This window comes from Papio anubis, chromosome 3, assembly GCF_008728515.1.
Source record: "Papio anubis isolate 15944 chromosome 3, Panubis1.0, whole genome shotgun sequence".
Lineage (NCBI taxonomy): Eukaryota > Metazoa > Chordata > Mammalia > Primates > Cercopithecidae > Papio > Papio anubis.
Window position 1 is genome coordinate 19,963,253 of NC_044978.1, and position 12,484 is coordinate 19,975,736.

At 35.7% G+C, this 12,484-nt stretch overlaps 1 protein-coding gene across 7 annotated transcripts in view; it reads right to left on the reverse strand.

Moving 5' to 3' along the window:
• Nucleotides 1-12,484, reverse strand: part of CLCN3 (chloride voltage-gated channel 3) — a 108,558-nt gene that overhangs the window by 61,427 nt on the left and 34,647 nt on the right. The window contains exon 1 of one of the 7 annotated variants that reach the window (XM_021938940.2): nucleotides 543-1,573. The exons of 5 other annotated variants lie outside the window; for them this stretch is intronic. In XM_021938940.2, coding sequence (XP_021794632.1) covers nucleotides 543-621 — 79 coding nt within the window. In that variant the 5' untranslated portion in view covers nucleotides 622-1,573. Of the gene's footprint in view, nucleotides 1-542; nucleotides 1,574-12,484 lie in introns of those variants that run through there. One more of the 7 variants, XM_021938944.2, reaches the window with a different exon arrangement.

The window sequence follows — 12,484 nt, forward strand, 5'->3', positions numbered from 1 at the left end:
TACCTATTAAATAAAAAGTATTAATATAGAAATTATTCATCTCTATTGTCATTTTAAAATGTTCTAAAATGTAGGTAAAGCTTTTGCTATAAATTTACTTTGTGGTGTAAAATCTACATGGTAATTGGCAGCAGCTGAAATATAATGGTACATAGTCACCTGATTTCTCTGGGTAAATTAAAGGAAATGTAAGTTTTCTGAAGGAAGAAAAATATTACTTTTTAGGTGCCAACCAACACGACTTTAGTTGGCTGTAAAAGCATATTAATTCATTTTCAGAGTTAGAAAGAAGATTTTCATGCAGAAGATGGAGTCGGAGCCCGACGTGATCTGAAGCAGTACTAATCTGCACAGAGAAAACAATCAGGGATGGCTACATAACCTTTCGGAAGGTTGTATTTTCCCCTTACTAATAACCCAGGGCAACTAAACAACGTACAGCAGTATTTAAAGGACAAACGAGAACCAGTTTAAGCTACAGGACCGCCCAGCCGCATGCAAAACATACCAACAGAGAATTCACAGCAAGGGGATGGTATTACCTCTTTTATGTAATTCCCTCAGGGGAATATTGTCTCCTCCCCCGTCATAAGGCAAATAAGGGTCGGAAGAAGCATCCATAATTAGAATTTTTAAAAAGAAGAAAAAGAAAAAGAAAAGCTTGCTAGCTTAAAAAGAAAGTGGCATTTCTTCCATCCCTGCTGCAGCAAGCAAGGGAGATGCCATGTTTGATGAGGTTAGAACTGTAGTTCGACTCGCTGAAGCGACTGGGTTCTTCCACAGTGGATGATGTCATCAAAGGGAAATTATTGCAGCCTGGTTGCTAGTGGCTACAATCTAGCAAGGCTTAGAGGCGGAACAGCCTTCTTAATCAGGTCCTGCTACGTATGACGATGACTAAGCTCCAAGTATAACACACAAAACTGGTTTGAGAATTTTAAAGCACTCACAATACAGCTTCTGTAGCATCAGTGGTAACGACAGTAAAACAATAGAAACATTATTTCTTTTGGTTTTAAGATAAATATAAAGGGGAAAAAGTAATACAGAGATGTAAAAAGGAAATTCTGAATGCAGACAATGCCCTTTTTCATTTCTAATGTAAAAAAATGACAGCAGCACTCTAGTAAGTTTGTGTGCTTTTACGAGAGAATGTACCAGTTTTATACAGTAATGTCATGTGAGTCATAGCCATAAAAAAACTACAATATGCCAAAGGTTTCTCAAGAAACTTGGTTCTAAGTCTATCAAAAATAAAAAATAGTCTACAATATACAGCAGCCTTTCATTGAGGATTTAAAAACCGAATAACTGAAGAGTTGAATAGTGTTTTATCCCACTCACCAATCTCCTCTAGCAGCTTCTTGTTTCCTTTCTTGAAGGAACTAGCTAGTAAGACATCGTAGCTTTTGAGGAGAAAGACAACTTATCAACATACTAAGTAACTTTACTATTGTGTGTGCGTAAACTATGCAAAAAAGGTTTACTAAGCAGAAGACTTTCCTATCTTTACTAGCTTCCTATTTTTCTTACCTCATAAGGGTTTTGTGTTTTTGAAATAACTTTTAGCAAAATGTGTCTCAACTTTTCTAGAAATTGTTATAAAATTCAGAAATTGTTTCTTTAATAGAAATTTTTATGAATTTTAGTTATTTGGGGTCTTTTAAAAAAAGTGTATAGGTTAAATCAAGTTTTTGTATTTTAAATCTCAGATAAACAGAGCTTCTTATAAAATCTCACCTGGAATTTGGGAGACAGGGTTCCGGGAAAGGAATATAGACTAGAATTACTACCACAGGAATATTCTATCTTATCCTGATTCTAGCTATTAAAATTTATGATAGGATAGTAGGTGATTTTTTCTTTATTTTCTGTATTTTTCAAATTTTCTTGGCAATTTTTTCTTCTATGCTCCTTCCTGCACATTGAGTCAATAATTTTTTAAAACAAGGAAAGCTCTGACAAAGGCTAACTGTACTAAATTAGCTCAATGTAAATTTGGGAGTTTGTGGTTCTTTTTTTTGTATGTTCTACCACCATATAATTTTTCTAAATATTTAATTACATGGAGTTGATAAAGGGTTTTGTTTTTATACCATTCATGTTCTTATATGTCTTTACATAAAAAATCAAAATCTATCCACAAGATTTCCCGGTAATTGTAGGCACTCTCTTAACTTGTTTTTCCTGATCTACAACTTGATCATAAAAATGAAAATGATAGCACTCACTGAAGGGTCAAATCCTCCCGGTAAAATAAATATTGACAATGCCTCATATGTAAAAGTTTTGTAGCCATATTTGAATTATTTTGTAAGATAAACAATTGTGTGTATATATAATATATAATCTATATAATTATATCTGTATAGAATTAAGTTTAGAATAAGACACATCAAGCCCTTAGTAATTGTTATCACTGAGACATAAGGTAGAGAGGTTGCGGGGTACGTTCAGTGTTTATATAATTCCACACTGTTTAAACAAATATATTACTTCTGTAATAATAAATCTAAAAATATTTAAAACTTCAGAAGTAAACACTTCTCTTGTGATTATGGAGTCCACAGCTGCCACTTTCTTAAAGTAAAAGTATCAGTACACAGGTTAAGCCCAATCACAATTTAGAAAAGCGTAAGGTAGACTGGAAGGTGTGACAAAAGAGGACTCTGACACATAAGAGGACTTTGACAGAGACTTTTTATTACCAGATTAACAAACTGAATTACAATCAGGGTGGAGCCCAGGTAGAGAGAGAGCAGAAGACAAATTCAAGAATTCCTAGGCACAGCTCTGGAGCAGGATGGAATTCTAAAGAACCAAAGTCACAAGTAGCACACATGAAGGCATCAAAATTCAAAAGGACAAGTTATTTTTACTTTCTAACGCACCCTCGATTGTAATCTCAATTTGATGTGGAAATCTGGATAAATCACAACCTCTCTGGGATGTCTCTGTATCTACAAACCAGGAAGGCAGAATAGATGACAATAATATTTTAAGAGTCCTACCTTTAAGCCCCTTATAACAGTAATGATTTGAGAAATCTACAATATTAGAAGTAGTTAAATTTTAAAACAATAAAAATAAATTTTAAACAACTTTTTTGCCTTTAGATCTACCAACTTACAGAAAATACAGGAGCAGAGAAACATGTCAAATTATAGTTCAAAAATGTAATCAGGAAAAAACCAAACTAGGAAACAAATGACCTGTTTTCTTTGACAAATGCAATTTAGTAAGGAAAAAGGTAGAGAGGGAAACCTACAGAATTTTTTTTAAAAGACTTAAAAGATAATAATACAATTTTTTACAATTGGGGAAATGGGAAACACAAGATATTTGATTTTAAGGTGTTATTCATATTTTAAAATAATGACCTTTAAAAGAATCTTAATCTTTTAGAAATACACAATACATATGTATATCTATCTACCTATATAAATGACACAATGTTTCAGATTTATTACAACATAATTGAGGGAGTAGAAATGAAACAAAATTGGTTATGAATTGACAATTATTTAAAGTAAGTGACCAGGATGAAAAGGTACACAATATTCTTCTCCATATGTTTCAATGTTTTAGAATTTATTCCATAATGAAAAGATTTTTTATTTGTATTTATTATTTTAGAGACAGGGTCTCACTCCAATGTCCAGGCTGGAGTACAGTGGCATGATCATAGCTCACTGAAGCTTTGACCTCTTAGCTCAAGCTATCCTCTCGCCTCAGCCTCCCCAATAGCTGGGAATACACACGTGTGTGCCACCATGCCTGGCTAATTTTTTAATTTCTTTTTTTGTAGAGACAGGTCTTACAACTTGTCCAGGCCCACCCAATACTGTCCACTGCACCAAGCCAAAAAGATTTTTAAAAGAATGCTTACAAATAAAATCACTTACATGAGATAAACATTAATTAATAGAAGTAGGTTAAAAACTGTAGTTTGCAATCCATCAATATGGTTGTAATATGGTTTGGATCCGTATCCTCACCCAAATCTCATGTTGAATTGTAATCCCCAATGTTGGAGGCAGGGCCTGGAGGGAGGTGACTGGATCATGGGGTGAAGCCTACATGAAAGGTTTAGCACCATTCCCTTGGTGCTATCTCACTATAAAATACTCCTGAGATCTGGTTCTTTAAAAGGGTGTAGCACCTCCCTCACTGCCCTCCTTGCTCCTGCTCTGGCCATGTAAGAGATGCTAGCTTCTCCTTCACCTTCTGCCATGAATGTAAGTTTCCGGAGGCCTCCCCAGAAGATGCTATGCTTTCTGTACAGCGTGCAGAACTGTGACCCAATTAAATCTCTTTTCTTTATAAATTACCCAGTCTCCAGTACTTCTTTATAGCATCATGAGAAGGGACTAATACAGGCTGCTTTAAGTTTACATTTGGACACACTTATGTGGCACTAAACCTTAACTTGCATTGTCAGTCATTCTCCCTATCAAAATGCATCAGAGAAAAAAAAAAAAAAGATATAGCAAAGCTTTCTCGGGGGGACAATCAATAAACTACACAATTAGTTGTAAAGTTACTGAAGCCTTAAAGAAAGAAGAGGTGGAAATTCTTAAAACTGACAAGCCAGAAAATAAACTGAAAAAAAAAAGGTTTTATAATATTCATACCTCATAAATATAAGAAGTTTTAGTTTCCAATATAGCTATCTGGTTACCCAAATAACATATCACAGGAATAAAAATATGAAGAGTTTGCTTTCACAGATATCACACAATTGGCCCAGGCATGGTGGCTCATGCCTGTAATCCAAGCACTCTGGAGGCTGAGGCAGGAGGCTCACTTGAAGCCAGGAGTTCAAGACCAGACTTGGCAACATAGGGAGATTCCCGTCTCTACAAAAAATTTTTAAAAATTAGCTGGACATAGTGGCACATGCCTGCGGTCCCAGCTACTCAGGAGGCTAAAGTGGGAGGATCACTTGGGTCCTGGAGGTCAAGGCTGCAGTGAGTCATGATTGCACTACTGCACTTCAGCCTGGGCAATACAGCAAGACCCCATCTTAGAAACAAAAACAAAAAATATCAAACAATGATCAATTTTTCAAAATCAGAACCAAAAACAGCAAACATGTTTTAATGCCTAAGCAAGTCCTTTTGAAGGAATTTCTCAAATATAATCAGGCATGAACACAAGCTAATACAAAGACTAAGCAAAAAAAGATTTTAAGAGCTCTAAATTTTAGAAATATTTAAATCCAAATATGCCACTATTTACATTAAGTGTAACCAAACTAAATGCTCCAATTAGAAAACAAATGCTACCTAATTGGATTTGAAAGTTCAACTATATAGTTACGAGAGTTTCAACAACACACACAGATGCAGAAAGACTGAAAGTAAAGAGGATAAAAACAGTATAGTATGCAAACTCTAATCCAAAGAATGTTGGGAGTTATATTAATATCAAAGTAGATTGTAAGATAAAAAACTATAATTAGAAATAGAGTTATTTAAAAAATAAGAGTGGTTCAATTCACCAGGAAGATATAACCTAATAACCTAAGATCAAAGTATATAAAGCAAAACTGACAGAATGACAAGAAGCAGTAGATAAATGTGCAAACAGAGTGAAAATTTTTTAACACATCGCTTATCAAATACTTAACAGAAACAAACAAGGAGAATAAGCAGTAAAGAAACAGATTATTTTAACAGATTAACAAACTTTACCTAATGAACATGGAGAGAACACCATAACCAAAAACTTCACATTATGTACTATTATAGCATACATGGAACATTTACAAAAGTTGACTTTTTTTCTGGGCCACAATGCAAGTTGCAAAAAATTTCAGCACCCTGAAATTACATAATGCATATTCTTAGACCGCAATAATGTTATAAATAATTTAAAACAGCCAGAAATTCCTCACATGTTGGAAATTACAAACTGCACTTCTAAATAACCTATAGCCCAAAGTAGACATCATTATAAAAGTTAAAAATTATTTTTAAATAGTGGTAATAAAAAAGGCATATGGCATAGAATTAAAACAGTATCTGAAAAAAAATTTACAGCTTTAAATGCACTTAAAGGAAAAGGCAGCTTAACTGAGGAGATAACTATCCGGTTCAAGAAATTAGGAAAAAAAAAAACATCAAAATAAACTCAAAGAAAGTAGAAGGAAATAAGATCAGAAACTAATGAAACAGAAAAGAAATACATAATAGAAAAGAACACCAAAGGCAAACCAATTCATTGGAAAAACTAATGACTGATAAATCTACAGTGACACAGATTGCAGGGGAGGGCAAGGGGAGAGAAAGAAGAACAAGAGAGGGGAAGAAGGGAAAGGAGGAGGGAAGGGAAGGAGGGAGTAGGAGAAAGGAAAGGAGACGGAGAAGAAGAATTGGGAAAAAGAGGAGAAAAAGACACATAACCATCATTAGGATGAAAAACCAAGAGTACAAAATGGGGAGTCTAGAAATAGACCCTCCTATATATAATGAGCCCTTCATATACATCAGAGGTGGCACCGTACAAGAGTGGGTAAAAAACTGTTTTCTAGTAATTGATGCTGGGACAACTGGCTATCTGATATGGTTTGGTTGTTCTGTCCCCTCCAAATCTCATGTTGAAATGTGATTTCCAATGTTAGAAGTGGGCTTAGTGGGAGGTGTTTGGGTCATGGAGGTGGACCCTTCATGAATGGCTTGGTACCCTCACCATGGTAATGAGTGAGCTCTTGCTCTGTTAGTGAGTTTACAACAAAGTTGGTTGTTTAAAGGAGCCTGGCATCTCTCTCATGCTACCCCTCTCACCATGTGACACACCTGCTTCCACTTCAGCTTCTATCACAATCGGAAGCTTCCTGAGGCCCTCACCAGAAGCAAATGCCAGCACTATGCTTCCTATACAGCCTTCACGACCTCTTTTCTTTCCTTTTTTTTTTTTTTTTTTGAGATGGAGTCTAACTCTGTCACCCAGCCTGGAGTGCAGTGGCATGATCTGGGTTCACTGCAACCTCCGCCCTCCGCGTTCAAGCAATTCTCCTGCCGCAGCCTCCTGAGTAGCTGGGATTATAGGCACCCACCACCATGCCTGACTAATTTTTTGTATTTTTAGTGGAGACGGGGTTTCATCATGTTGGCCAGGGTGGTTTCGAACTCTTGACCTCAAGTGATTCACCCACTTGGGCCTCCCAAAGTGCAGGGATTACAGGCTTGAGCCACAGGGCCCAGCCAACCTCTTTTCTTTATAAATTGTCCGGCCTCAAGCATTCCTTTACAGCAATGCAAAACAGACTAATAATCTATATGGAAAATAAAATGAATACACTCTAACACATAAACACACACATATAGAAATCACTCGGATGACTATAGAACTAAATGTAAAAGGCAAAGCTCTTAGAAAATAATATAGAAAAATGTCTTCATAACATCAGGATAGGGACGTTTTTTAAAATTAAGACACAAAAAGCCTTGGCCCATAAAGCAAAAGATTAACACATAGGACCACATTACAACTAAGAATATCTGTTCATAATTTGTCCATTAGAAGAGTGAAATGCACTCCATAGACGATATCTGTAACACATTTGCCCAACAAAAAGTTTGTGTCTAGAAAATAAAGAACTTCTACAAATCTGTAAGATAGATACTCCAAAAGAAAAATGAGCAAATGACCCGAATCGGTACTTTGAAAAGGATTTCCAAATAGACATGAAAAGATGCTAAATCTCTTTGACTACAAAGAAAATGTAAATTAAAACCATAATCAAAATCCATACATAGCACACTGACAAAATTAAAAGTGTGACAATATCAAGTGGTTAGTGAATGTGAAGCAATGGAAGCTCACATACATTCTTGGTCTGAATGTATACTGAAACACTACTATGGAAAACAGGACCTATGACCCAACAAGTTCACATCCAGGACAAATAAAATTTGTGCCCCTAAGGACCTAAGTACCACACAAGTACATGCACAATATTCAAAGTAGCATTGTTAGTAACCACCAAAACCTGTTAGGAGCTTAAAGATTCATCAAAAGTAAAATTAATAGGCAAACTGTAGTAAATTCATTTTTTAAAAATGATATATAATAGTTTAGAGCAACCACACAGCTACTACCTGCAACAACATGCATGATTCTTGAAACCCACATTGTGTGAAACCAAGAAACAAAGGTACATATACTATATGATTCCATTTTCTTAACTTTCAAAAACAGGCAATGCTAAATTATATACTTCTTTTCTCAACACACCATTTCTGGCTTGAATAAATTATATTCTTAAGGATGCATACTTAGGTGAGCAAACCATAAAGTAAAGCAATAAACTGATTAGACAAAGAGAAAATAGTATTTACCTTCAGAGGGAAAGGAAGGGTTGTGATTAGGAACATACGCAGGAGGCTTCTGGAATATGGTTAGGCTTTATTTTCTTAACCTGGGTGGGCTACAAAGATGCTTGCTTTGTAATAACTCATTAAACTACACAATTATGTTTTATGCATTTTCTGATGTGTTATGTCACAATTCAAAAGTCTTTAAGTTAAAAACGTACCCTAAGTATCTCTAATTCTATTAATATCTAATGTGGATTTCTTCTTTTTTTTCCCTACCTAAACCTTTCTAGTTTAATCTTATTTACAGTCTCAATCAGTTGTAGGTAACAAATTTCGTAAGCATCTAAACTGACTTTAATGTGTTCTAAGGTGCTGCTTTTTCCAAGGAATTTCTTCTGTATTTCAGAACTGTGTAAAATAGGTCCATAGACTTCCTATGATTTTATGTATAATCAATCCTCTGTATCCAGGGGTTCCACATCTGTGGTTTCCACATATGTGGATTCAACCAACTATGGCTTGAAAATATTTGGGAAAAAAATGGATGGTTGTTCTGTACTGAACATAAACAGGCTTCTTTTTCTTGTCATGATTCCCTGAGCAATATAGCAGCACAACTATTTACACAACATTTATATTTTATCAGGTATTATAAGTAATCTACAGACAATTTAAAGCATATAAGAGGATGTGTGTAGGTGATATGTAAACACTATGTCATTTTATATAGAGGACTTGAAAATCCATGCATTTGGTACCTAAGGGGCTCCTGGAGCCAAACTCTCACAAATACCGAGAAATGACTGTACTTACTTCGGCTTATGATTTTACAGGTTTAGCACATAACTCCTTCAGCCCTTTTCAACTGAAATTCTTAACCAGAACCACAATACAAAACATGAAACTTGAAAATTTTCTCAATTCTCCCAAAGACAATTCGTAGGTAATATTCTACATGCACAGAAGAAAAGTTAATTTGTCCCATCATGACATTAGGGTGAGAAAGGTAGAGTGAAGAGGTAGTCATTTTAGGTAACTTTCTTTGACAGTTTTTTAAGAAGAAAAGTGCAATGACAATAATTAAGGTGGTAACTGCAGTATAAACCATCAGTTTCTGTATATTATAAAATTAAGCTCACTTCTTTCCAATGACCTTTGTGATGATAACTATCCAGTACTTGATTGACTTTCCACTGGCATCTTAGGCTAATTTTCTCAAGGCACCAGTTTATTATTAATACCAACTACTTTCCTAGTTCATTAGTAACATCCTGAATTACAGCATTTCATAAACTTAGTATGAGTTTGTCTTCCCTAAATGCATTACCTAACTCTTAAATAAATACACAAATTTGGGCAGTCTCCTACTCCCTCATATAAGTATAATAGGTTAACTAGGTTGCTCTGGCTGAAGCAGTTTGGAGACACAGGTGTAGAATGTTTACAAAGTAGTTGGCAACAGAAGGTGAAGTGTCAAATGTATTAAGAACATGACCCTGCTTAGAATAAATAACAGATGAACTTTAGAATTATTTATTTCTAAAAATAATTTTGAGTAGAGCATTTAAAAGAGCTTTGACCTTTTCCCAACAGACATTAAATGGTAGCAGTGTTTGTTAACTTCATTTAAGAATTTCTTATAAAAACTCTACCAAAGATTTGCAATGTAACCATTCTATACTTTCTAAACTGGCTTAAGAATATATGTTGTCAAATTTGACTTTAGTGTCAAATGTCTCACTCATTAGAATACTACCAATGTTACTGGAAAATGCCAGATAAAACAATAAAACTAAAATCAACTTGTCATCTACTGACGACAATATGCGCAAATATAACCTTTGAAACTGTAGCAAAGCCAAATTCTTCTGAGAATACTTTTCTTGGAGCTATACCACAACTTTATACTGTTGGAAATTTTTCTGTGCTTATAAATCTACATACGAGAATATCATGTTTCCTAAAACACCTTTCTTGGATTTATTAATGTTTTCTACCAGCAGTTAATATCAAAGAGCTTCATTATTCTTATTCACAGAAAGAACCAACGCCAACTGTTTCATCAGCACTCAGACTTTACCTTTAGCAACAATTCCACCACTCATTGTTTTTTTGTTTGTTTGTTTGATTGATAGGGTCTCACTCTGTCACCCAGGCTGGATGGAGTCCAGTGGCATGATCATGGCTCACTGCAGCCTTGACTTCCCAGACTCCAGTAACTGTCACGTCGCAGCCTCCCAAGTAGCTGGGACTACAGCCGGGCACCACCATGCTCCAGCTAATTATTGTATTTTTTGTAGAGACAAGGCCTTGCCATGTTGCCCAGACCGGTCTCAAGCTCTTGGGCTCAAGCAATCTGCCCGCTTCGGCCTCCCAAAGTGCTGGGATTACAGGCATGAGCCACCGTGCCCAGCCGTCCACCACTAATTTTCAAAACATCATATTCACTACACATTAACAGATGTTTTATTTCTGTGAATTGAAAATACATTTGTGTATCTGATTATGATGCAACCATTAAAAATGATTTAAAATAAGCTCTTGCACCATAAGGCAGTGTTTCATATATTAAAAATCTTCTGCCTTATAAATGGCACTACCAACTGCATGTGCTAGAAATGCAGAACATTTGTCCTTATACTCCCTCATTCTACATCAAAACAATCAGTATAGCTGGCTGATTTTACTCCTAAATCTATTTTGAATCTCTCTACTCTCTATCACTACCTATAGCCCTAGACACTATAATTTCTTTTCTGAACTATGATATTTACCTCCACACACTCACCACCTAACAATCCATTTGCCCACATGGCCTCTGAATGATCTTTTAAAATTACAAGGATCTTATGACTCCCTTGATTCAAAAATCTTCAGTGGTTTCCCACCACTCTTGGGGAAAAGTGCCAAAAACTTTACATATATTATTTAGACCTTGCTTAACTACCTCTTCAGCCTCAGTCCCTCCCTTTCTAGTTATCATTCTCTACACTCCAACCATTTTACCTCTAATGCTCCAAGCTCCTTCCCTCTGCCTGCAACTGCACCTGTACAAGCTCCTAGCACCTCCAATGCCCTGCTTCCTTCTTTCACATGCCTAACTTGCATTCATTTTTCAGTTATCATCTTAAATAATATATATTCAATTTTGATTTCCCCACATGTTCTCAGAGTCGTCCTTTTTTTTTTTTTTTTAATATTCTCATTTTATCACCCAGGCTGGAATGCAGTGGCACCATCTCAGCTTATTGCAACCTCTGCCTCCTGGATTCAAGCGATTCTTGTGCCTCAGCCTCCCGAGTAACTGGGATTACAGGCATGCACCACCACACCTGGCTAGTTTTTGTATTTTTAGTAGAGACAGGGTTTAGCCATGTTGCCTGGGCTGGTCTCAAACTCCTGGCTTCAAGTGATCCATCTGCCTCGGCCTCTCAAAGTGCTGGGATTATAGACATGAGCCACTGTGCCTGGCTGACATTCATACTTCTTTACAGCCCTTACCATATCACAGTTGTACCTTTTATTGTGAGATTGTTTAATAGTACTCTCTATCACTAGAGTATAAGCTCCATAAGAGAAGGAGACATCATTCTTCTTCACTGCTCTATCCTTAGCACCTACCAAGACGTCTGGTCCACAAAGGAGTCTAATAATTATTTGCTGAATGAAATACACATAGAATTCAGTCTAGAAAAAAACATATTCCAATAATCAGTTATCTCTGGGTGGTAGGATTACAGGTAGTTTACATTTTCTACCTTATGTTTTTCATCATTTATATTTTCTACAATAAGCACATTTTGCTTTTATTACTTAAAAGTTAACTCTTTCCAACCCATTTTTAAAAATAAACTTCATTTTGGAATAATTTTAGATTTACAGAAGTTGCAAAGACAGTACAGAGATGTCCCAAAATACCTCTCATTCATAGTTTCCCCAATTGTTAACACATTACATTTCCATGATACATTTGTCAAAACTAAGAAACTGACATTTGTATATTATTATTAAGTAAACTCCAGACTTTACATAGATTTCAGCACCTTTTCCATGAGTGTCCTCTTTCTATTCCAGGTCCCAATACAGGATCCACACTGCATTTAGCTATCTTGTCTCCCTAAACTCCTTTGGTCTTAGTTTTTCAGTCTCTCCTAGTTTTC